Source organism: Rhineura floridana, chromosome 19 (assembly GCF_030035675.1).
Source record: "Rhineura floridana isolate rRhiFlo1 chromosome 19, rRhiFlo1.hap2, whole genome shotgun sequence".
NCBI classification, from domain to species: domain Eukaryota; kingdom Metazoa; phylum Chordata; class Lepidosauria; order Squamata; family Rhineuridae; genus Rhineura; species Rhineura floridana.
In genome coordinates, this window is record NC_084498.1 from 1,877,716 (window position 1) to 1,904,392 (window position 26,677).

The window sequence follows — 26,677 nt, forward strand, 5'->3', positions numbered from 1 at the left end:
CCGGGCCCCACCGTACAGGCGTTCACCCAAAATGCACAAGCAAGGCCACCAAGGGCACCCCCCAGTTCCCTCCCAGGCATGAAGCCCTGGGAGATCCCTGGAGGGTGCCCTGACCCTGAAATGCCTCAGTATACCTAATTTAAGCCCCAACCTGTTCACCTGCCCGGACTCCACGCCAACATGCTGGCAACAAACCACTCCCGAAGCCAAACGAACTAAGCCTCGAAGTATAGGGCATGCAAAACAAGAGGGATGCAAAATGCTAATCCTGCCCCCAAAATTCCTACTCAGCCCCAATGGCAACTTGAGAGGCCCATACTGAAAGGGCAGGACAGTGGGTGCCGCAAAGGCACAGAGAGGAGGAATTGGGCACGGAGCCGGCTTTTAAGTGTGGCTGCCCCCCATCCTGACTGGCCAACTGTGGCCACGTGGCCTGCTTCCCTACCCCCTGGACCAAACCACCTCTCGTCTTCCTCCAAAGAGGCTGGTGGCAGAAGCAAATCCGCCCCCGCCAACAGCGGGAACGGCGTTATTTGGAGAAATTTGCACTAATACGGTGGAGAATTTTCATGAGGATTTTTTTTTTTAATCGCAGATTGCTACAGCAATGTAGAGGAGTGAATTTAACATTAGAAAAGTGAGAACCAAAATGGGCAGCTCTTTCCACCCCCAGGAGGCCACCTCACCTGCTCCAGTTGCTCAACGGTCCTTGCTTGGCAGCTCAGCTCCTCCTGCTGTTCGGAGGCACTTGACTCCAGGTCCCAAAGCTTCTTCCGGAGGGCAGCCACTGAGTTTGCATCCAGGCCCTTGGAGGAGCTGAGCTCCTGCACCTGCGTGCCCAGCAATGCAACCCGCTGGCTGAGACTGGCATTTTCTGATTCTTTTCGCTGCCAAGGGGGGGGGGCGTGATGTAGGAAACAAGGAGGAAAGTTTGACACATTAATCATTTAGTCAGCCAGTTTTCTGGGCAACTTACAATATCAATACAATACTAAAATGCATCATTGATAAAACAGCAGATTTAAACAGAATTTAAGATTATCTTAAAAACAATAAAGGTACTGTCCTGGTACTTTAATGGTCCCAAAGTAGGCACCAGGCAAGATTTTTTAAATGTGCATCTGAAAAACCACCATTTTAAAATCAAAACACTGAGATCCTGAATTTTGAACTCAAATTTTAGGGGGCTGAATTTTGAATTCAAACACTGAGATTCTGTCAGATTTGTGCAACCATTCAACCTGTGCAGGTGCCATTTCAATGGCATTTCTGTATGCATTTCTACAGATGCTGTGGCTCATTTCATGCTTCATCTCTGTGTTGACCCCACCCCAAAGCACTTAGCTGGTCTACAAGTCCCACTTCCTCCCCTGCCTGCCATCCCCTTACCTCTAAGCTCTGCTGCAACTTCCCAAGTTCAAACTGAAGGCCAGTGTTCTCTTGCAACACTTTCTCCCGAAGGCTCTTTTCAAAGGCAGATTCTCCCAAAGCCTGGGCCAGCTGCATGTCGAATCTGCCAGAGGCAAAACATTCCATTAGGTGGTCTACCATTGCTCCCAACGGGAAGCCCCACAATGGGACAAAGCTGCAGACTGGGAGCTCTCAGGGCTGGGCCAGAGCTGTGGACGGCCACCCCTGAATCTTGACCTGAAGGCTACAGTCTCAACCCCAGAGCCCCCAAAGACAGACTAGCTTGCAAGAGAGCCCCAGCTAAGGAAGAGTCCCAGCCCCCAGCAACAAAGCATAAAGAACAGGGAGTGGCCAGGTGAGTTATGCTCCTGTGTGAGCACAGCCACAGGGCAAGGAAGCCAAGGCAGTGAGCCCCCCTCCAGGGCCAGGTCAAGTTTTGTGCCCTCTCCCTTTTCTTGATGCATTTAAAAATATTTATAGGACACCTTTACGAGTACAACTTTTCCAAGACGACTTGCATAGTCAAAACCAAAATCCAAACACAACATCAGTAATGCAAACACACAACATTTGAGGTCAGAATAACTAGACTGGGGTGCAAAGAGAAGCTGGAAGCAAGGATGTTGTGGAAAATAAGAGTTTTGGGGAAGGAGGGCATCATCCTGAGGAACGCACGGACAGTACGTAGAAAAGGTGCTCTGATGCTACTCACTCAGTGCACAGCAAACTACAGGACTGGGTTGTGACCTACAGCCAAGTATAAGCAGAAGCATTGCCAGGCATTTAAAAGGTTTGGGGGCATTGGCCCATAGACACAAATTTACAAAAAAAATTGTACGTACTAACTTATAAGTATAGATGCAAATGTAGAGTTTAGATGTCGAAATGTAACTTTCGGGGAAGGGCCGTAGCTCAGTGGTTAGAGCACCTGCTTTGCATGCAGAAGGTCCCAGGTTCAAACCCCAATGGCAGCATCTTCAGGTAGGGCTGCGAGAGAACCCTACCTAAAGCCCCGGAGAGACCCTGCCGGTCAGTGTAGGCAATAGGTGGATGGATGGCCTGATGCAGTATAAGGAAGATTCCTACGTTCCTGTGTCACAGAAGTTAAGCCAACTAATTTCCCATCCAAATCATGCAAAATAAAATCTTCAATTAATTTGCACCCCACCCCAAAATGTTCCTCTTCAAGTAATTTCTCAGCAGACCCTGCTCCAAATCAATTTGAGTATGATTATTACATTTATATCCCACCTTTTCTCCAAGGAACTCAAGATGGCGTACAAACAGGGTCCTTTCCCTCCCAATTTTATCCACACAACAACCCTGGGAGGTAGGTGAGGTTAAGAGGCCCAAGGTCATCCAGTGAGCTTCATAGCCGAGCAGGGATTTGAACACTGGTCTCCCAGGTCCCAGTCCAACACTCTAACCACTGTCTCTAGATAAACTCATCTTAAATTATTTCCTCAAATGAGTATCTTACCCAGTAACCCAGTTTACCCTCAACTGATTTAGCTCCAAATTCATTACCTACCCAGAAACACTGAGGCCACTTACGAAAAGGTTTAAGGCTCATGACCCCACCCTTAGCCACACAGCTGGTCCCTAACACAGGACAGCAGAAGCAAACAAGACGAGGTGGTGAAAGGATTCAAAGCTCAGTGGCAGATTCTAGTCCTCAACACCTTTAGTTGAAAGGATCTGTTTGTAGTGCTAGGAAAGGCCTCTCTCTACCTGAGACCCTAAGAGAACATTGATCTCTGGATGGGCCTACTTTGAGAGCCTCGAACAGTCATTTTTTAAAAAAAAAAAATTGGATGCTCTGATAAATAACAATCTTCAGACATCCTTTCTCTGAGAACTTCTACAAAAGTTGAACATCTTCCAATAAACGGGATGAGATTTGCCTTATCTGATTAGATTAGCAATTCATGAGCTCACCATTCATAATTCATAGCTTTGCAATTTAGAATTCAGTGCAGAACTTCCACAGACTTGGGTGGATGGACTTGGAAGTTTCAGTGTCTTCAGTGAAGCGTGTGCCATGAAGACCTAAAATGATGTATTATTGAAGTCGGGGGAGGATAGGCTTGTGTAGGATTGGGCACTGAAAAAAATTAGGGCAGGGAAGGGTAGGCTTCAGAGGACTTGGAAAAGGTGAAAACAGAGCAGAGGAACAGGAGAAGCAGAGGGAACGACGCAGGCAATTTCAGGGACAGAACGAGGGGAATCAACAAAGAGTTTTGTGGCACCTTAAAGTGCCCCAAGCCCCTCTGCCTGGTGCGTCACTGAACTGTGATAATGCTTCTGGGTTATGCCTGGGTGGTGAGCGGACATGCACGTATAGGGACCTCTGACTTTTTTTGTGGCTGGAATGAAGCCTGCTGTAAGACTAAGAGCCCCAAACTTTGCTCAGCCCACTTTTGCATCTGGCCCCATCCAATTCTTGCCTGTGGATCTTCCCACCACTGGAATGCAGCCCCTGGAGGTTGCCCACGAGGGAATGCAGCCCTCTGAAAAAGGTTCCCCAAATATGGTAACCTAAACCTTTGTGGACTACAGCTTATATCTCTAATATATATATATTTGTAAGCCTCTTAGGGCCATGCTGCAGTTCACTTGGCCACAGACAGGTGGTGCTGCAAACTATAGCATGAGCCAACCATGCTGGGCTCAAAACCGGGGGGGGGGGGGAAGGAAGGTAGGTGGCCGGATGAGACCGAGCCGACAGTAGGAGAGTGAGTGGGCAGCAGCAGGCAGCAGCCATTTCATAGGTGGCCTCCCGTTTCTCCAGGCTGTGTGGTGGTGAGGAATGAAGAAGGGCAGGTGAGACTGGGGAAGGGTGGGGGAAGGGGCCTTGGCGACCAGGGGGTGGTGGAGGGTTTGGCTCACAAAGAATACAGGGGCAGAGCCCCTAATTATGCCATAAAAAGTTAAATTGTTTTTAGAAAATGTGTTTTTAAATTTGCATATTTGTTTTTAATGTTTTAATTGTTGTAAACTGCCTAGAGAGCTTCGGCTATGGGGCGGTATACAAATGTAATAAATAAATAAATAAATAAAAAGTTTGTTACAACTTTCAGGTGCCACACGACTCTTGGACTGTGCAACAGACTAACATGGCTCCTCCTCTGGGAATCAGAACAAGGGAGAGGCCAAAGAGATCCAGACACACATTGCTGAGCTGCCGCCTCTTCCTGGATCTGAAGGACTTTTGCGCCAAAGACAAGAGTTTAAAGAGACTTTTGCCAATCTTGGTACAGACGTTTACTGACTAAATCCTATATGGCTGCAGACCCATAGAGCAGGGGGGCTGGCTTGTGGCCCTTCAGATTTTGTTGGGCTCCAACTCCTATCCACCCCAACCAGCACAGCCAGGGGTCAGAAATGAGAGGAGCCAAAAAATGGAAATGGACTGCCTTCAAGTCGAACCCAACTTATGGCAACCCTATGAATAGGGTGTTCATGGTAAGCGGTATTCAGAGGGGATTTACCATTGCCTCCCTCTGAGGCTAGTCCTCCCCAGCTGGCCAGGGCCTGCTCAGCTTGCCACAGTTGCACAAGCCAGCCCCTTCTTTGTCTGCAACTGCCAGCTGGGGGGGCAACTGGGCTCCTTGGGACTATGCAGCTTGCCCACGGCTGCACAGGTGGCAGGGCACGTAACCCCTGCGCCACTCACTGCGGGGGTGATCTTTAGCTGGCCCTTGACACCCAGGAGACACGAGCAGGGATTTAAACTCGCAGACTCTGGACTCCCAGACAGGCTCTCCTCCCCACTGTGCCATACCAGCTGTTAGAGGAGCCAAAGCCCAACAATATTTGGAGGGCATCAGGTTGGTGATGGCTGCCCTATATCTGCCCCCTTGGATTCTCTGAACAATTGGGAGGATTAATTTCAGCCCAGTCTTGGTGCTCAGTTTCCTGATACATTTCTAAATGTCCAGTATGCAATCATTTTGCATCTGACTTTGGCTGGTGGATCTCAAGGTTCGAGTGAAAGGAAACTAAGTCTGCCCATCTCTTTCTTACGTGCTCCAAAATACTGTTTATTCAGCCCAACATGTCTAATGCTCTTAACTGGGAGCTCTGGTAAAACAAAGCATTACTATTTCCCTTGTAAGAGGCCACATAGGAAATACAGTATTACATTGCTTTACCAGTAACCCCACCCCGGAGTATTCAAATCATGTTGGACTAAATAAACTGCATTTTTGGGCACTTTAGAGGCTTTCTCTTCTTTCATACCAGGACACTGAGAGGTAACCATCAGATCCCAGAAAGCCTTAAAAGATCTCTCTCTCTCTTTGCCTCCCCCCCAAGTCTTACTTCTTCTGCTTCTTCTCCAATTCATGGTTGCGGCTTTGCTGGTTCTCCATCAGCACTCGGGTATCTTCCAAATCACATGTCAGCTGCTTACACTTCCTTTTCAGCTGCTGGGCTGTCCGTCTGGCCCCCTCATAAGCTTTCTGGGCCTCGCTGAGCTGCAAGGGGGCAACGCTGGCGTGAGAAGTGAAAGCAACACGGACTCATACAGAAGCATTGTATTTTTTCTGAAGCACATCCCCCAAGCAGGTGAATGGCCTTTAAACGTTCATTGCCACATGCCCTGTTTCCTACCAGGGGCCTCCAGAAAGCCCACAAGGAACTGGTATTGCTCCTCTCCCCACTGCTTGCCCATAGCAGCTGGTATCCAGAGGTAGGCTGCCTCTGAACATGGAGGGCCCATTTAGCACACTTTACTCCAAGAACAAGACTGCTACTTTGCTGGATCAGGCCAAAGGGCCATTCCGTTTTCCACAGTGGCTAGTCAGATAACCAGGAAGCTGGGAATGAAAGGCTTGGCACGAAGAAGATCCCAGGTTCAGACCCCAGCAGTAGCAGGTGATGGGAAAGGAAGATTGGGGCTTTTCAGTTTAGGAAAAAAATACTAGCGGGGGGGGCATTTTAGAGGTGTAGAGTATCACGCATGGTATGGAAAAAGTCATCAGAGAGCAGCTGTTCTCCCTCTGATCAAAATACTAGAACCTAATGGGGTCATTGAATATAATATATTTTTGTATGTTATCTTCACTAATACATCCATTTTTATGCACACTCTCCCCTAATATATGCATTTTTGCAAACATTGCTTAGTTGGAGCACTGCACTGCAAAATTTAGAGAAGTGTGGATTTTGAAAGACAGCTGTGTTTCAGTTCTCATGTTGTTTCAGAAAGTGCGAACGTGATAAAGCTGGCTTTAAATGCAAACTGAATAGAATTTCTCACCCATTCCTAGCCAAAACACAACAACTGTTCCTGACGATGGTCCACCCTTTTTGCAAGACCTCATGCCCTCCAACTTTTGCAGAGAAGGCAATTGAGAGCAGCAAATACTATTAAGGAGTTACTTTAAATAAGCCAAACGTTGACTTAACGAAGCCTGTAATTCCAGACAAGTGTCTGAATGCAAATGGGTTGTTTGTCCTCACCCTGGCCCTCAGGAATGGCTGAAGCTTCATTACATTTTAATGTACTGTGAATTTAGGTAGTTTTTTCTGCTCATTCTTTCAGCACAATTATCATCATGAGTTCTTCACGGCAGGCTTCGGGTTGGAAAGCAAACGGCAAGTCCACACAAAGCTTTACGAACCTCTGATGACTGTGGTTGACATGTTTGCCATATGGGTTTATTTTTAGCATGTAGGACTCTGCCTTGCACTGAGGCTGCTAGCCCACCTGGATCACTGCTACGCTGACTACAGTGGCTCTTTGGCATTTCAGGCAGGGGTCATTCCCCAATCCCACCAGGAGATTGATCCTGAGACTTTTTGCATGCAAACGAGGTGCTCTGGCACTGAGCGGTGGGCCTTCCCTTATAAGTCAAGATTCCAGTCCTGCTGGTTCTGAACGAAAAGCTGATTTAAATAGAGACACAGGATCCTGCCTTATCCCAAATCAAATCATGGGTCATTGTTTTTGTTGTTATGTGCCGTCAAGTCGATTACGACTTATGGCGACCCTATGAATCAGTGACCTCCAAGAGCATCTGTCATGAACCACACTGTTCAGATCTTGTAAGTTCAGGTCTGTGGCTTCCTTTATGGAATCAATCCATCTCGTTTGGCCTTCCTCTTTTTCTACTCCCTTCTGTTTTTCCCAGTATTATTGATCTTTCTAGTGGATCATGTCTTATCATGATGTGTCCAAAGTATGATAACCTCAGTTTCATCATTTTAGCTTCTAGTGACAGTTCTGGTTTAATTTGTTCTAACACCCAATTATTTGTCTTTTTCGCAGTCCATGGTATGCGCAAAGCTCTCCTCCAACACCACATTTCAAATGAGTTGATTTTTCTCTTATCCGCTTTTTTCACTGTCCAACTTTCACATCAAATCAAACCGTGGGTCATAGAATCGTAGAGTTGGGAGGGGCCTATAAGGCCATCGAGTCCAACCCCCTGCTCAGTGCAGGAATCCAACTTAAAGTATACCCTACAAGTGGCTGTCCAGCTGCCTCTTGGATGCCTCCAGTATTGGAGAGCCCACCACCTCCCTAGGTCATTGGTGTACCACTCTGACAGTTAGCAGCGCCTGATGGATCCAGATGGTTTCCTGACGGCGCTTGGGGAATTGGAACCTGCTGAAGGTCGCCCGGTCAAAGCCCTGGTGATGGAGTGGAACGAGAGGATCGCCGGGGCGTTAGACCGAGTGGCTCCGAAACGTCCTCTCCCCCTGGACAGAACTCAAGTAGCACCATGGTACACACCATGGTTGTGTACTTTGAGACAGGAGGTGAGACGACTAGAGCGCCAGTGGCGGAAGTCGCGCTCTGAAGATGCTCGGACACAGGTTAGAGCAGCAATAGCTGCCTACCAGGTGGCGGTAAGGGCAGCAAAGAGGGAATTCTTTGCTGCCTCTATTGCATCAGCAGAGTGCTGTCCCAGGAGGTTGTTCCAGGTGGTCCGAAGCCTGGTCGGTCCAGTTGCTCAGGAGCCCTTGGAACAGTCCAAGGCCTCCTGTGACAATTTGGCAAAGCACTTTGCTGATAAAATCGAGCACCTGAGGAGCTCGATTCCATGCGTCGTGGATACAGTGAGTGAGCTAGAGTTGGCCAGTTGCAAACTGGTCAAATGGGATCGATTTCGGCCTCTTCCTTCTGAGGATGTGGACAAGGTGCTCTCATCTGTAAGGCCTACCACTTGTCTACTTGATCCTTGCCCGTCGTGGCTCCTCATGAGCTGCAAAGAGAGATTGGGCGAGGGGATCAAGGCAATGGTCAATGCATCCTTGCAAGAGGGTGTTATGTCACTAGCCCTCAAGGAGGCTATTATAAACCCCATCTTAAAGAAGTCCTCCTTGGATCCCCAAATATTAAACAACTTTCGCCCAATTTCGAATCTACCATTCCTGGGCAAGGTCATTGAGCGAGTGGTGGCTAATCAGCTGCAAACACACTTGGATGAAACGGATTATCTAGATCCATACCAATCGGGTTTCAGGACTGGACATGGAACTGAAACAGCCTTGGTCGCTCTGGTAGATGATATGAGGAGGGCATTGGATAGGGGAGAATTCACCTTCCTTGTCCTCCTAGATCTCTCAGCGGCTTTTGATACCGTCGACCACGGTATCCTTTTAGATCGCCTGGAGAGTTTGCGATTGGGAGGCACGGTCTTACAGTGGTTCCATTCCTTTCTCTCCAATAGGCGTCAACAGGTAGCATTGGGTGATGAGGTTTCAGACCCTTGGCCTCTCAATTGTGGTGTGCCACAGGGTTCTATCCTCTCTCCCATGCTATTTAACATCTATGTAAAGCCGCTGGGAGCTATCATCAGGAGATTTGGGCTGCAGTGCCACCAATATGCGGATGACACTCAGCTCTATCTCTCATTCAAATCTTCACCGGAGAGGGCTGTGGAGACCGTATCCAAGTGCCTGGAATCCGTGAGTGGATGGATGGGCAGGAACAGGCTGAAGCTGAACCCTGAGAAGACCGAGGTACTACTTGTGGGAGACAAGGGAAGGTTGGGAGATGTTGACCTGGTGTTTGGCGGGATGAGGCTGCCCCTACAGGACCAGGTCCGTAGCCTTGGGGTCATTCTTGATTCCAAGCTGTCCATGGAGGCTCAGATTTCGGCCGTGAGCCGGGCAGCTTGGTATCAGTTACACCTTATACGTAGGCTACAACCCTACCTCCCTGTTCAACAGCTCCCACTCGTAATACATGCCCTGGTCACCTCTCGATTGGACTACTGTAATGCGCTCTACGTGGGGTTACCCTTGAAAACGACCCGGAAATTGCAACTTATACAGAATGCAGCGGCGCGCTTACTTACCAACAGCCACCGCCGTGATCACATTACGCCGGTGTTATTTGATCTACACTGGCTGCCGGTTGTTTTCTGGGCCCGATTCAAAGTGTTGGTATTAGCCTTTAAAACCCTGTACGGTTTCGGCCCAGTTTACCTGAAAGAGCGCCTCCACCGCCACCAATTATGCCGCCCGACCAGATCAGCCACGCAAGGCCTTCTCTCAATCCCACCAACCAAAACAGCTAGGTTGGTGGGTACTAGGGAGAGGGCTTTTTCTGTGGTGGCCCCCACTCTCTGGAACTCCCTCCCGTTTGATCTCCGACATGCCCCTTCCCTGGATGTATTCCGCAAGGCCCTGAAGACGTGGCTATTTCAACAGGCCTTTGAGATCTTTGGGATGGGTTAATCGCCATGATTTTGTCATCTATTATATGCTGTATATGTAAATGTTTTTTATAAATGTACTGATGACTGTCCAGTATTTTATTTATTGAGATTCATGTGACTGCATTTGATACTATTGTATTTTATCCCGTTTTAATGTACGTCGCCTAGAGTGGCCATTTGCCAGGTAGGCGACACACAAATTAATTATTATTATTATTATTATTATTTTTCCTGACATGCAGCCGGAATCTGGCTTCCTGCAACTTGAGCCCATTTATTCCATGTCCTACCCTCTGGGGCGATCAAGAAGAGGTCCTGGCCTTCCTCTGTGTGGCAACTTTTCAAGTACTTGAAGAGTCGCACCCCATTGTCTACACTGACAGGCAGTGACTCTCCAGGGCTTCAAACAGGGGTGTTTCCCAGCCCTCTCTGGAAATGTCATCTGGGACTGTTCTCTTCTGCATACAAAGCAGTTCCTCTGCCACTGAGCTGGGGCCTGCCTTCCCCACAGAATATGACAGGGGATTGTTATATGCCCTATGAGGATCCCACAGTAGTGCTTGTACCACTGGGGGGGATCGTTGTGGGCACCTTCATGAAATTTGCCAGCCTAACCCCCAAAGTTTAGCCAAATCATGTCTCACATGAACCCTTGGAAGTCCTCCAAAATAGTAGCTAAAGGAGCCGTCCAGAAAGGTTAGGGGGCCAGTTCTCTGCCCCCGCCTCATAATTTGAACACTGCTGCATACTGTGTGTGAATTGGTGTTTTCAGCGTGCCCTTCTCCAACCGTTCACATTGTCTAAGGTGAGGCAGGTGCCAGCCTTTTCACTCATAGCACCCCAGCTGAAGAACAGCCTCCCAAGGGACCCTCAACTGCCACCTCTTCTTCTGACCTTTAGGTGCTGGGTGAAAATACTCTCACCTGAAGGACGGCTGGCGTGACGCTTAAGATCAGAACCTGTGGCCCTGCTGTCAGGTGGCAAACACTCGCCCAAGGGAGATATGGTCATTGCTGGTTTTCAAGGAATCCTTGAAGACTTTTTTTGTTTCCATCCTCATTGAATAATTTTATGGAGCTGTGTTATAGCAGATATTTACCAGCTGCTGTTATTGTTAATGTTATCTTAATACTGATGTTTTGTGTTATATTCTTGCTGTTTTAATAATTTGGAACTTTTGTCGATGTATTTATTAGAATTTCTTGCGTTTGCATATGTAAGCTGCCTTGTGAAGAGAAACTCCCAAAAGTGGGACAGAAATCTATATTACAATGATTGTTGTTTGTTGTGATGTGCCTTCAAGTCGATTTTGACTTATGGCGACTCTATGAATCAGCGACCTCCAATAGCATCTGTCATGAACCACCCTGTTCAGATCTTGTTAGTGTTATAATGATAATCATAATAAATGTCTTATTCTTCTGCTGCACTTGTTTTTAATTGATATTCTATTGATTCTCTGAGTGGCATGTTTCTACTTTCATCGCTTCTGCCTTTCCTTTTAATATCCTTTTTTAAAATTGCTGTTTATTAATCTTTGTATTCGCTGGTGCTTTGATTCTCTTTTGTTTGTTGTTAGCTACTTCGCAAACATTTAAAGTTGAGCAGTGGGACACAATTTTCCATGATTAATTAACACCAGTTAAAATTAAATTGATTCTGCGTCATCTAGAGCTTTTGAATGATCCAGTCATGCCCAACCTTGAAAGGTTACCTGCCCACGGGAGCCCTCCAGATGTTTTAGACTACATCTCCCATCAACCTCAGCCAGCATGGCTATGGGATGCTAGGGCTGATGAGAGTTGTAGTCCAAAACATCTGGAGGGCACCAGGTTGTGGAAGGCTGATTGTTACCACTCCTGTGCTCAGGGAGTTGCACCATTTCTCTGCCCGCTCTGTCTAGCTCTCTGCAGACATTAACAACTGTGTTAAAGGCACAAAGCCATCTGTGAGAGCACCCTCATTTGGGGTGGGGGAATGTAAACACACACTCCCACACCAGCCAATGCCTCCTTTGCTCATGCGCCAGCACCCACCCACAAATGTGCTCCTTGGCCTACCTTCTGTTCCAGCTCCTTTTTGGACTCCTGCTCCAACTCCAGCCTCTCCTCCAGCTGCGTGATCCTCTTCCGGAGGAAGCCAATCTCCGTCTGTGCGCAGTCCAGGCGCATCTGCCATTCATCTCCTGTTCATGCAGAAAGAGGCGCATTGGCACCGACCATCAAGTTCACCCAGATAAAGGCCACCCAGATGCTGATGCTGCACCCAAGCAGGCCGGGCAGGATGGCAACTGTAGCTGTGGGGTTTTCAGAGGACTCAGCAAAGGGCTGGGGAGTTGGAAAAGTCTGCTCCAAAATCCTGAAAGGTCTTCTTAAGCTGAAAAAGGACGCTGCTTGGGGGGAAACCCAGTGCCCTCATCCAGCTCTGGGAACCTGCCCTTTGGTCTTTGACCATTGCATTTATACCCCACCTTTCCTCCAAGGAGCTCAAAGGGGTGCACATGCTTCTCCCCCTCCTCATTTTATCTCCACAACACCCTCTGAGGTAGGCCAGGCTGAAAGATTATGATTGGTCCAAGGTCACCCAGTGAGTTTCGTGCCTTAGTGGGGATCTGAACCCTGGTCTCCCGGGTCCTAGTCCGACATTCTAGCCATACAGTACACTGGCTGTTGATTGGTCCTTCAAAGATTGAACCAGTTAAAGTAACACCAGATAGGACAAACCTGGGTAACAGCTGGATTTTATACCCCCAATCATAGGGTGACAGCCATTGAATGTTCCTTCTTCTGAGCATCTCTACGTGCAACCAGAAGCTTGCATAGCACCTAACAGAGCCTTATTTGAATGTCTGCCACCTCTTCCAACCCACATCCCATCTTGTGAGTAGAGGAAGACTCCAGGGCTTCACCATTGGCCAACATCCTTCCACGCCCCTCGCTTTGTTTTATCATCTAGCCTGATGATGAATTGTGAAGAATTCAAAAGCTTGCATGCTATTTTGTGACATTTTGGTTGCCCCAATAAAGCTATTGTCCTAATACGCTTTTTGGCATTTTTCTTTACTGGTTCTGACCATGGAGCACTCGACTTAAAGCCAAACTGGTGCCCTAGAGAAGATGCTGACTCCAACTCCCGTCATCCCTGACTGCTGGGCCTGCGGGCTGGGGCTGACGGGAGTTGGACTCCAACAACACCTGGAGGGTGCCAGGCTGGGACCCCTGGCTAAAAGGGGCATCCTGTTTTCCTTTCAAAATAGCCCTGCTGGTTTGGAATGGCCTTGGAGGGGAGATGCCCAACGGCAAAACTGAATCTGCATGCACTAAACAGATGAGACAGTTTGATGAGGCACACATTGATGATCTGCACCTCCTGCATCATGTGGGGCTTGGACTGACATGTTCTGGGGGGGAGTGCAGACGGAGATATCTGGACTATCAACTGCAAACACTCCCTTTCGTTAAACATTTTAATTGCTCTGTCTGGATCCTCCAGCCCTCCTTGAAGAAAAAACAACTCTCAGGGAAAGTGAATAACTATTCCCTCACTGGCAAAGATGGGAAAACTTAAAAGACCCAGAAATCCTGACAAGGGTGATGATTTGCTGCCCCCAAACTCTAAACAAAGCAGAGTGGACAAATATTTCCAACAGAGGGAAACCTCTGATACAGGCATGGGGAATTACACAGTTGCAGTCCGGAACCACTTTGACCCCTTGCATATGGATATGCCTGACCATAAATCCGAGACAGAAGACAGAAAGGCAAGTAGCGTATCCTCCCCCCCCCCTTGCAACGTATGAGCAGAAACAGAAGCTGACATCTGGGAAAGTTGGCCTGTTGGTCGAGCAAGCATTACTGACACGTTCTAGGAGTAGGACCAGCTCTGTCATCTGGCAGGGCGAGGCAACCACCTTGGGTGGCATAGGCTGGGCTGCAGCAGCAGCCTCTCATTGTGCTTTCTGAACCTCCCAGCCGTTCCCCTCTGGTGGAGGACAGAGCTATGTGCACCCAGCCTGGGATGCACCCCCTCACCCTAAACTAGTCTGCTGCTTCAGGTGTGAATCCCAATGCCTTCGCTGTCAAAGTCAGATTCAGCAGCCAGCACAGTTGGCTTCTGTACATGGAACTGGGGGGCACAATGTCTTGGTCTGGCCCTATCTAGGGGCGGATTTGCCAGGACTTCAGCCACCTAAAATGGTTTATCCACAGATTAGGACCCTTAGCACACGTTCACACAGTCTGCATCGGGGGATGGGGAGGTGGAGAGGTAAAGCTCAGCTCCTTCCTGTCTCAACCTGTGCAATAACCTTTGCTGTTACGTACACACACACACAAATGTACAAGGGTTCCTGTGCAATCTGCTGCCACAAAGTCCTCTTAATGTATCTGGAGCACAAATTCTCCTGGGTGGCCAAGATGACACACTCCCAGCTGACACAAACTGACACACTCCCAGCACCATCCCAGTGCCTCTCTCCAGTCCGAATGACAAGGGGAGATGGACGTCACTCCTGAGAACTGTCAGATGGAGCAATCTGGAGTGGCAGGGGCGGGGGAGAGAGAGAGAAGGGAAGAGAAGGGGAGGGCAGCTGGCAGCTCAGTTAAAAGTAGGTTAGAGATTAAGGCCAAAGTTAAGGAGATGGGGCGGGGAGGGAACCCACATATCAAAACACACCTTTTCAGATACCTAAAATAAGATCCAGGGTTTCAGACAGTGGAGTTAGGCCCGGAGGAAGGAGACAGACCATACTGACAAGGGTTAAGAGGCACTTGACACGGGCAAGTCAAGGGATGCGCCCATACCTTTGCCAGAGCTGCTTGCTTCAGTTTCGTGCACCTGAAGCTGCTGCTGTGCCTCTTCCAGCTGCTTTTCTGCAGACTCCAGCTTCTCCTGCAGTTGGTCATGCTTGGTCTGAAACAGACAAATGACTCGCGATCTGCTTCACACTCTAGACAACAATGGTGCTTGCCACGGGGGTACCTAGATTTCCCACAGCAAACCTGGAAGAGCCCCATTGGCAAGCAAATGCACTTAAAAAAAGACACTTGCATGCAGCCAGGAGCTCCAGTCATCTTGCAAGTCCTTCACACATATTCACCGGGGTTAAAGGATGTATGTCCATCATAAAGCACGGGGGGTGTGTGTCTTGAACTGGGAGCCAGGCACCATCCACCTTGTATCAGCTTATAGGAAGAGGACGCGGCTGGTCTGATCTCAGCAATGCCGCCAATGCCAATGGCCAGATTGTAGTACTTAAAAGAGCGCCCTCCTCAGTATCAACCATCTCACACCCTACCATCGGCAGGTGGAGCCTTGTTGGTGGTACCGCCACCAGGAGCTGCCCAGTCATGACAGGGCCTTTTCAGTGGTGTCCCCTGCATTTGTGGAATGCCTTCCTTGGTGAGATGTGTGTGTTTCTGCCACTATTGCTTTTAGGAGGAATTTGAAAACATTCCCCAAGCATTTGATGGGTGAAGGGGACTGTTCCTGGCAACCCGGAGATCACTGGATAAAAGAATGTTTTTATCTGTAACTGTTTTTAGAATGCTTTTCTTGTTGTTAAATTGTTTTGTTGTGTTTGCCACTCTGGGCTCCTTTGGGAGGAAGGGTGGGATAATAATAATAATAATAATAATAATAATAATAATAATAATAATAATGCATCAACCAGCCCAGGAAGAATCAGCTGACACTATACAGCCTCTCTTCATCCTTTAAAGGTGCCGTCTGACCTAGCTTTTTCAGGCTGAACCCCTTCCCACGTATAAGACCTGCAGGAAAGTCCTTGCTCTTCATCTGAAAGTAGACTGGGTGGGAGGAGGCCTTCTTAGAGATGGCGCCCAGAGAAGTCCCATCAGGCCAGTGCTATCCCCTCTTTGAAGAGGAAGTTTAACATATGGAATATGGGCCTGGTTTCCAATTGACCCGGCCACTGCAAAAAATGGAAACCGTGGAGATTTTTTTAAAAAAATTATCACTTTGTTTTTAGGCAAACTTTTTAAAAATATTGTTTTAAGTAATATACTTCTGTTTGGCTGTCCTTTGTACATATATTGCAAACCTCCCTGAGGGCTCTAAAGCATTCAAGGGAGTTGGGGACGGAGAAACAGTAAAATAAATGGGAGCATATTGGCATGACTTGAATGACAGCGTGCGTTCCACAGGCAACTTGATCGGTGGATCACGGGCAATGGGTGAAATTGTGCCTGAGTCATCTCTCAGGTGTGAAATCACTTAGAAACAGGCAGGGCGAGTTAGCCGCTTCAGGCCGCTGATGTTGGCTCTCTTGAAAGGAAAGGAAATTGTTAGTTATTTAATTTACAATTGTTGCATTTTTACTGCCAGGGAGGGGGAGAAGCACTTTTTGCCTCAAGTGCAAAAGTAATCGCCTTTCATACTATGTACCTTGACTTGGGGTGCAAAGAGAAGAGGGTCCTCTGGGAACGTAGGAATCCGCCTTCCGAGTCAGACCTTTGTCCATCCAGCTCCGTAGTGCCAACCCTGACTGACAGCAGCTCTCCAGGGTTTCAGACACGGGGGCTCTCTCACATAGTTAAACTGCACAATTCGCTCCCACAGGATGGCCACCAACTTGGATGGCTTTAAACGAGGATTAGGCAAATTCATGGAGAATGAGGCTACCAATGGCTACTAGCCACAATGGCTCTGCTCTTCCCCTCCCCATCATTGGAGGCAGCAGGCCTTTCAATACCAGTTGCTGGAGCTCTCTAGTGGGGAGGGTGCTGCTCCAGCACTCAGGCCCAGCTTTTATGGACTTCTCATCACAGCCTGGTTGGCTACTGTGAGAAGAGCGCTGGACTAGATTGGCCCCCTCTGGCCTGATCCGGCAGCCGAAGGACTCCTCTTCTGTCCTCTGTGATTCAGCCGGAAGCTACAACCAGCAGTGAGCCTCTGGGCTACAATTGCAAACCAAGGGCATCCTGCAGGGTGGGGGATGGAGCCAGCGGGGCATGACTTGACGCATGAGGGAATGATGATGCCTCATGGGCCGAGATTTGGCCCATGGGGGAGACATCAGAGGCTTGCCAAAGCAGGATGCTGGCCAGTCTGGCAACCAACACTACAACATTTCAACTGAGTTGACTTTTCTCTTATCCGCTTTTTTCATTGTCCAACTTTCACATCCATACATAGAGATTAGGAATACCATGGTCTGAATGATCCTGACTTTGGTGTTCAGTGATACATTTTTGCATCTGAGGACCTTTTCTAGTTCTCTCACAGCTGCCCTCCCCAGTCCTAGCCTTCTTCTGATTTCTTGACTATTGGCTTCATTTTGGTTAATGACTGTGCCAAAGTATTGATAATCCTTGACAAGCTCAATGTCCTTGTTGTCAACTTTAAAGTTACATAAATCTTCTGTTGTCATTACTTTAGTCTTCTTGACATTCAGCTGTAGTCCTGCTTTTGCACTTTCCTCTTTAACTTTCATCAGCATTCATTTCAAATCATTACAGGTTTCTGCTAGTAATGTAAACATTAGCCCCTGCAAATTTCATGCAAACCTGTGTTCTCTTTTTCTGATGATGCACAACCATGCATGCACCCACATGCTCACATACACACCCACCCACATCTCCCACCTGGCACGTACCTGCAGCTCTTTGACCTCTCTTGACCCTCTCAGCCTTTCAGCCCGTTCCCCTTCCAGGACCTGGCAGGCTACATCACCTTTCAGGCGTTCATCTGACAGCTCTGTCGTGAGATCTATGATCTGAAGGTGGGGAAAATGCAACAAATTGCATGAGGCAGCTTTGACCTCACACCACTCATGCAAGCATTGTGGGGTTTGCAGTCAAGTGTTCCTTTCAAGCATTCTTGTTATTCAGGGGCACCTCACATTTAAACTGTTTTTTTTCTCTCAGTCTTGCAAATTATGTCTTTTGTTGCCTTCCACTCTACCCTAACAGAATCCAGAATTAGGTTCAGTTGCATGTTCCAGCTATAAAACATAAACCATTTTTAAATCTGAGCTTCTTCCAGAGTTTGGCCCCAGTCACATTTCTGAAGTTGCAACTGGGAGCAAGAGAAAATCTGCCACCCTACCCCCTCACAAGCCCCCACTCTCCCCCTTTCATCTTCCAATGCCCCAAATGGAGCAATGACAATGGGGAAGCCACTTGTTTGGGCCTCCATTAGGCTCTAAATCCTGCAGACAGTATCTAGGGGCACTGGGAACACCTGGAAATACATTTCCCATGGTTCCTGACAGCCTTAGCCACTGGGAAATTACAGGTTATTCCACAATGGTGAAGTGCCTTGTATTTCTATTTAAAGAATATAAATTATTTCTAATTTTGCACCTCTATGTATAAATTAGCATGTGAATATTTAGTGCAAATCTGTCCTCTGTTTTTGATGCCTAAGTGGTCACCAAACAGAAGCATGAACCTGGACTTGGGGTGTGTGGTGTGGTACAAACTTGGACAGTTCACACCTGTACTTTTCACACCTGAGCTTCAGCAACAGTTCTTTAGGATGTGCGTGTAACTGTTTTTCAGCAGCTGCCAGAGAACACAGCAGCAGCCACCAGGCTAACCACACGTGAGCCTTTGCCTCAGCTAGTTTCCCACCCAATTCCTGTGACTCCCGCTCTTCCCAAGAATCCCTCGCAGCTTCCAATAAGGAGCTATGTCTCTCCAAAAGCTAACGTGCATTTTATCATTTGCACATGGTCTGAGATGTCAGATCTGCCTCCTGCCAGACCACTGGTGGTCACTGAGAGGTCTGAGGGCAGGGGGGAGCAAGGTTCGGTCAGACTAAGCAAGAAACCGGCAAGGGCTTCGGTAAAAGAGAAGGGGAGGAGGGAGGAGGGAGGAGGCAGAGGCGTTGTTAATGGCTAAGCGATGCCAGACAGCAGCAGACCTCTGGCTCATGGACTGAATGTGGCCCTCCAAACCTCTCCATCCGGCTTCTGGGACTCTCTCCAGCCACGCCACGCCCCAGCATGGCTTCAGACCTTTCTTGAGTACTTTTGCCTGGCTAGAAAATGTCCTTGAATAATCACACTTGATACCCCGGATGGAAAGAGGGAGGGAGGGAGGGAGGGAGGGAGGGAGGGAGGGAGGGAGGGTGCGTGAACCAGTCAATTTTGGTTTCTTTTCCCCCCCAATTTTAAGTTCAGTTCACCACGCTTCCATATCCATATGACTTTTAAAAAAAAAAAATCCTCACAAAATGAATTCATCATCATTTTAGTGCACATTTCCCCTAACTTACACATTTTTGTATGCAGTTGTGCCTACTATACACATTTTCTGCAAGCGATTCTCCCTAATGTAATGCATTTTATGTTATTTTTATGCACACTTTCCCCAGCATAGACATTTTTGGTTGGGAAACTTCATGGCAAAATTCAGATAAATGCCACTGTTGAAGGAGAGGCGCATTTTGGTTTGCATACTGCTTGGGGAAGTGCAAATCAGGTAGGCTGGTGTTAAACAGAGAACCAAACCTAATCTGGTGTTAAACAGAGAACCCTACCCATAATATAAGCAGGGACCTTGGGTATCAAGGGGAGAGGGGTTTAATGTTCAGTTGCCTGGTTAAGGGGCCCGGGGGGCATTGCCTCTCCTGCATACAGCGTACAAACGGAACACACTGACTGAGAAGAGATGGCCCCTTCCCATGGATATGCTACCAGTACTTGCTGGCCGGCAAGGAAAAGAAGCCTCTCTGGGGCCAGCATCGCTTGCTGGGGGCAGGCGCAGGGGGCGTCCTGCCCAGAACAAGCTGGGCTGCCCACACTAAATCGACTGAGCAAGGCAGCTTCCTTTGACGAGCAGCCCTTCGCAATCTCTCACAACATCCTGCCACTCACCAACTTCCCCTACGTCAATTGTGTGCTCGATGAGCTGCCATCAGATTTTTCACATGGCCTCATGGCTCACCTGAAAAGACAACCTTTCTCAATGGAGGCCCTCCACACTTTCAGCTGAGGAGTTGGTGTTCCTGTGTGACGTCAGCCCAAAATATTTACCCCCGCCCTCTGAAGGAAAGGTGACCTATGCAGACACGTTCACAATTTTGTGGGAATGAAGAAAAGCCACAGAACATGGCACTGACTGCATAATACAGAACCTGGTACCAAGTCCACACAGCCAATTAAGCCTGTTCTTTTTGTCTGTTGGAACTGCAACTGCCACATGAGCTATGAGATTCAAGAAAATGAAGGGAGAGTTTCTCAGCTTGGTCGCAGGCAAAGCCTTGGTCCCAACAGCTCACATTCTGGCTGTGTGACATAGAAGCTGCCACAGGTGGGAACTACAGCATCACGGCTGTTTGCGGGAAGTCTCTTTCCTCAGGTTTATTGGGAATCTGAAACAATTTGATAGTCGCCAGGGTGCTCAGGGCGTAATAGTGTTAATTAATTAATTCCTGAACGCAGGCTCTGATGTCGCCTGCCAAACAACCGTTTAATTCTCTGCTGAGGCTGAATGTACAACATCTCTGTCTCGTGCTGGAGTTGGGGGGGGGAGCAGAGTGGGAATCCACCAAAGCTGATCTGAGGAGCTACTGACAGTGAGGGAGGAGGAAGAAGAATAATGGGAAGATCCAGCTTCATATCTGTCAAGCCCCAGCTCCCTCAGGGGAATCAAGGAAGGGGGCTGGATGAGTTGCGGATCCCTCAGCTAGAGCAAGGGGAAGAATCAGAAGGTGTAGACACTTTCGAGGACCATGAGGGAGGGGGTGTGGTTGACTCTGTGCCAGTTCCCACAGGCAGTTCTCCTGCTGAAGAAGACTTTGCGCCACCTCCAGCCACCTCAACAGAGCCGTTGGAGGATGTCCTGGTGCGCGCACCAACTCCAACCCCCCTGAGCTCCCATCCTGAAACTTCAAATGCATCCCTGCCTCCTGAAGTCGAGCCGGCACCTATCAAGCCTGTATTGTCAGATGACCGGCGGAGATGCGCCCCCTCTCGCCCCACGCGAGATGTTGCGAGAAGCGCCTCGGCCAGAGGGAGAGTCTTCAAAGGAGTCAGAGATTACAGGCAAAGACCTCTCCTATTTAAGGCAGCACCCCCCTGGCCTGGGTGCTGAGTCAACTTTCTTCACACGCTGCAGAGTATGCTTAGGTAGCTTAGTTAGGGATAGCAGTGAGTTAGCATAGCAAGGTCTATGAAGCGCGCTGCCTTTGATGTCTCAATTAGTCTAATAAAACAAGAATTAATTTCATCCTTGTCTCCGTCTCGTGACTCGCACTCTGGGCAGGACAATATCCTTCCCTTGGCATCAGGGTGGAGAGACAACACTCTTCCCCAAGTGAGCACTTAAGAAAGTGGTGTGCATGGAATTACTCAGTCAGCTGACGGATCCAGAACACCTCTCCATTTCCTCAAAACATCCCACCCACCCACCCGCCAATTACCTGGCAGCAATCACTATGACATCAGGTGGCCTGGTTTTTTCCCCACGTAGAGGCCCTGCACATTGAAAGCCCTAATGATCAACTGATTTGGGGGGTTTGCAAAGCACCTTCACTTTACAGACACTTGCGAGTATGGACATATCTACAGTAGCACCATTCCCTTGTTTACATACGCTCGCTTCGCAAGACCGGACACTTAACGGCATGACGCCTCCGCCCAATCAGTTTCCAACTACAACCTTGTGTACAGTACGTACTGTTTTTGCTGCTGTCAGTTATTTACATCAGTTATTGACATCAGTTATGCCCGTATATGACGATTGCAGTGCAGTACATGCATCGATAAGTGAAAAAAGGTAGTGCTTCACTTTAAGTACATTTTCGGTTTACGTACTCGCTCTGGACCCATTGCGTATGATAATGCGGGGTATTCCTGTATTGAACTTTGGTATACGTTGCAGAGGAGTGCAGAAACTTAAGGTTTGTTACTCCTGGGAAATATAGTCATCCTGTCTACAGACATACATGTGGCCATTGCAGAGACATGAGACTCACACTTGCAGGCACTATATCCAACTGACTAGAAAATAAGAGAATGGGAGGAAGTAAAGCCTGAGAAAAAAGAAATAAGTAGTTACTAAAGAAGGAATCAACAAGGGAAGAATACGTTGCCTTTCTGTCTGTTGTCCCCTACTGGTTCAGGTGACTTGTTACGAGCATTGGTGCTTTACTCCCGACACCTCACAGGGTGGTTTCAGGTGCTGTCCTGGCTGCCACCAACAGATTCAGACTCAGGACTCTCAGCTGGTTATTGCCAATGGCTTTCATTCATAGTTTGGCACACAAATGGGACATAGATCAGATTATAGTTCACACAGGGTTAAGATCACTGCAAGGCACTGCTAGGCGTGGCTACAGAAGCAAAGATGTTGTTGCAACACTTGACAAATCTCCTGAGTCCCTCTTATGAAGAACGGGGCAGGCACGGCTATTTGAGCGGCACTTGCCTCCCAGCTCTGGACTGGGCATGCAAGCAGGTTCTCCTATGAGTAGGCTGGTCAAGAGGGTCAGTCTGTTTGCACCTGTGCAGCCTCTGGCGTGACCGTGGCAATAGAGGTGGTGGCAAGTCAACCACTGCATGCCCCAGATCCCCCTCCAGCAACCTCTCCTGCGCGGGAGGCGGGTCAGCAACAGGAGGTTGGCTAGAAGGCGGAGTGGCTGCTGAAGACGGAATAAGTGGATGGATTGTCCACTCAACCCCTTCGTCCACATCAGCCGACACCTCGGGAGAGGGGTAGTTGACAGGCAAGTCACCTGGCCCCTCTCTGGCAGGCATCCTCATTCATCACTCCCAGACCACTGGGCCCCTCCCCTGGATCCCAGATGGCCGCCTCCTCCTCCACAGACCAATCCTGCCAAGAGTTCTCCTCCATGTACCTCATGGCAGGCGCTGCCAACCAGCTGATCCCCCTTTTGGCCCACTCACGCCTTTATCTGCCCCACACCTCGCATCGTATATGACTGAAGCTGGGACCTCAAAGGAGACACTCTGTCACTGGGCTGTGGCCCCATCTGTGCACCACACTATGTCACCATGAAGGCTTGCTGGAGAAGGGGCGGCTGGTGTTCACTTTGGCAGCACCAACACAGTTACCTTGCACCTGTGTGCCTAGCAAAGGCCAGATGACACAAGGCAACCAACAGGGCTTGCCCTGCTTTAATCCACCGGCAATACTACATGCAAGAAGGATCTTGGGATTGTAGTTGATCACAAGCTGAATGTGAGCCAACAGTGTGATGAGGCTGCAAAAAAGGCAGATGCTATTTTAGGCTGCATTAACATAAGTACAGATTCCAAATTGCATGAAATATTGGTTCCCCTCTATCCGGCATTGGTTAGGCCTCATCTTGAGTACTGTGTCCAGTTCTGGACACCACACTTTAAGAAGGATGCAGACAAACTGGAACAGGTTCAGAGAAGGGCAATGAGGATGATCAGGGGACTGGAAACAAAGCCCTATGAAGAGAGAATGAATGAACTGGGCATGCTTAGCCTTGAGAAGAGGAGACTGAGGGAAGATATGATTGCACTCTTCAAGTAGTTGAAAGGTTGCCACACAGAGGAGGGCCAGAATATTTTCTCAATCATCCCAGAGTGCAGGACACAGAATAATGGGCTCAAGTTGCAGGAAGCCAGGTTTCAACTGAACATCAGGAAAAGTTCCTAACTGTTAGAGCAGTACGACAGTGGAACCCATGACCTAGGGAGATGGTGGGCTCTCCAACACTGGAGGCACTCAAGCACCTGCTGGGGATGCTTTAACCTGGATTCCTGCACTGTGCAGGGGGTTGGACTCGATGGCCTTATAGGTCCCTTCCAACTCTGTGATTCTATGATTCTATGATTAATGCAGGATTTTTTGAAAGCATTTCAGAAACAGGATTGCAGCCGAAAAAATTGTGCTTGTCCAAGAATACTTTCCTGCTGTGCCGGCCTTCAATGCCTGCCATAAGCACCAATCCCATTAAGCTGTCCTCCTCCTGGTCCATGCGGAGCTCGACAAGATTGCAATCAAGAGAATGTAATGAGAGCATGCTCCATTTGACTGTAATAATTTCCCCTTCTCATTAATGCCATTGTCAGGGGAACAGATTACGTTTGCACTGCCATTTATTTATTTTATTTTTAACATCATACGGTTGTCTTTGCTGAAATAGGTTTGCAAGCAGGGTTGGCTGAAGACATTTTGCTACCTGAGGCAAGGGACAAGATGCCTCCAATTCCAGGCCCAGAAGCCAACTCGGCTGACGGCTGAATCTTATTTCATCAGCTCCGGCAACAGGATTCATACCTGAAGCAGCAACCTGCTAGTCTAGGGGGTGGATCACAGGCTGTGTGTGGTACACACCAAAGAGGAATGGCTGGGAGGTTCAGAAAGAACAGCGAGGGGCTGCTGCCATGGCTGCACCCCACCATCAGCCACCCGAGGTGGTTGCCTCACTTTGCCTAACGATAGAGCCAGCCCAGGCTGAACAAAGCAGCAAATTTCACTAAGTTTCTATTCCAGGCCATGTTTCCTGCCATCATTTGTTGATTCAGGGGATGAATTCAGAGAAGCCAAATCCTCACATCTTCACTCCGCATGCTACTTGAAACCCACAGCGCGATCCAGTCTGGAGCATCTTTCTCTTCTCGTGGCCTACCAGTCCTTGCCATCATGCACCTTTTAAATGCATTTAGAATGAGTTCATGACAGTTCCCCATCATAAATTGGGCTTCTGGTGGAAAATTCACACCACAGAAAATCCTGGATTTTTGCTAGATAAGCTGCCATTTGCACTGTTGAGTCTGGAAGTCTCGTGCCCATCAGTATTTTGTACAAGATCAGACAAGGCAACGCAAGGCAAGGAAACACACTGTCAGTCAATCACACAATGAGTTCAAATGAGGGAAGGTGCAAACCAGTCACGGGAAAGGATTCAGGAAGAGGCAGAAGCTAAAACCAAAGATTTCTGAAAACTTTTCAAAATGAACATATATTTTGATCTGAGAAAGGCACACTCTGTTCAGTTTGGACTGCTTATCTTGGGTAGAAACTTGGTAGTCTTCCATGAAAGACACTCCACGTTCTAGGACAGCCTTCGCCAACCTGGATATGGTGCTGGATGGAGCTGGTGGGAGCTGTAGTCCAAAATATCTGGAGGCTACCCGGTTGGTGAAGGCTGTTCCAGGAGGATAAAATTAAGCTAGCCTTGGATGGTAAAATGTATATACATAAAAACCTTCAGCATATTTTTCTAATTTGCAATATCTGTTTCAGACACATTATCTTTATGTCTAATGCACAGAAACAAGAGGGCACAGTATTCTTAGGGAACATCCATTCATTAAAATTGCAACTTCCAAACGTTTTCTTTTTAAAACTCCATTTAAATCCCTATTTTTCCTGCCCTGAAATGCACTCCCTTGACCTACAAAACCTCTGAGCAACCAGCCTTCCTCTAAAGCATCCATTTTTGGAAATCATGGTATCTTGTAACAATGAACACAGAGAGGACCTGCTCACATTTCTGCTACTTTACCTTCGTTTCCAGCAGTTCTGTGCTCTGCCGAAGCTCCTGGCGTGAAAGTTCTGAATTCTCCAGTTTCTTTCGGAGCAGCGCAAGCTCTTCCTAAAAATTGGGGGAGGGGGGAGAAAAAACCTCTTTAGCATTCCTGTGCCCTCCATTTGTTTATATGTTCAGTACACATTGCTACCTTGCCAACTTTAGATTGCATGCTCCTTGCAGGGAGAGACTTTTTGTTTGTTTCTTTTTTGCTTCTGCTGTAAAACACCGTGTACATTGATAGTGGAATACGTATCCAATGCATACATAAATACTAAATAAGAATACCATATATGTATGCATAAATAACAACATTATTATTTATTATGTCACTGAGAATCACCACCTTCGCCTGCTGCATAGTGCCAGGATGGTCAGAGAACAGCTATCAGTATTACTCATCATCGCCGTATTCATATAAGGATGTGTGTGTCTGTTTGCACAGTTGTGTCCTGCAATGACTCCTAGTTGTTGGGGAGGAGCCACAGTGCATACTTCAACAGTCACCAGCACCGCTACTGCATCCCTAACTCACAGGATTCTTCTCAGAAATGACTGGACCACCAGACATCAGCCTTGGCAGATAGGATTTGTACTTACTGTAACCAGAAGTGGAAGGTGCAACAAAATGTTGCAGCGTGGAGTGCTCCTTTTAAAGGCTCCAGCCATCAGTGCCCTTTTTCAGGTCACTCCATTCTGCACTCGCACACCCCGCTTCCAACCTATTATTCTATTAGCCTCTCCACAAACAATCAGCATCTTATGCGCACTGAGCATGCCCAGTCCTTACTGAGCTCTTTGGGGAGTCCCCTGTCCTAGTCTTGGGTTTCCCTGAGCTTGTTGATACCTCCCCTTCTGGTGTGGGATGGATTGTGCCATTTTGGTTACATATGGATCCACACACTTAGAGAATGCATTTGCCATGGGTGCATGGCAAAGATGAGAAGCCTAGGGCCCTCCAGATGTTGCTGGACTCCAGTTCCCATCATCCTTGACTACTGACCATGCTGGCTGGGGCTGATGGGAAATATAGTCCAACAGCCTCATCATTTCTCCCACCTTATCCTGGGTTCTCTCTAGAGCTGGGCGAGAAATTC

General features: G+C 48.2%; 1 protein-coding gene across 4 annotated transcripts in view; it reads right to left on the reverse strand.

Annotated features, from left to right (window-relative positions):
* Nucleotides 1–26,677, reverse strand: part of MYO18B (myosin XVIIIB) — a 238,848-nt gene that overhangs the window by 104,985 nt on the left and 107,186 nt on the right. For all 4 annotated transcript variants that reach the window (XM_061603517.1, XM_061603518.1, XM_061603516.1 and 1 more), the window contains 7 exons: nucleotides 25,557–25,646; nucleotides 17,701–17,820; nucleotides 14,888–14,996; nucleotides 12,146–12,270; nucleotides 5,734–5,888; nucleotides 1,390–1,513; nucleotides 687–887 (listed from right to left, as the gene is read on the reverse strand). In XM_061603517.1, coding sequence (XP_061459501.1) covers nucleotides 687–887; nucleotides 1,390–1,513; nucleotides 5,734–5,888; nucleotides 12,146–12,270; nucleotides 14,888–14,996; nucleotides 17,701–17,820; nucleotides 25,557–25,646 — 924 coding nt within the window. The remainder of the gene's footprint in view (nucleotides 1–686; nucleotides 888–1,389; nucleotides 1,514–5,733; nucleotides 5,889–12,145; nucleotides 12,271–14,887; nucleotides 14,997–17,700; nucleotides 17,821–25,556; nucleotides 25,647–26,677) is intronic.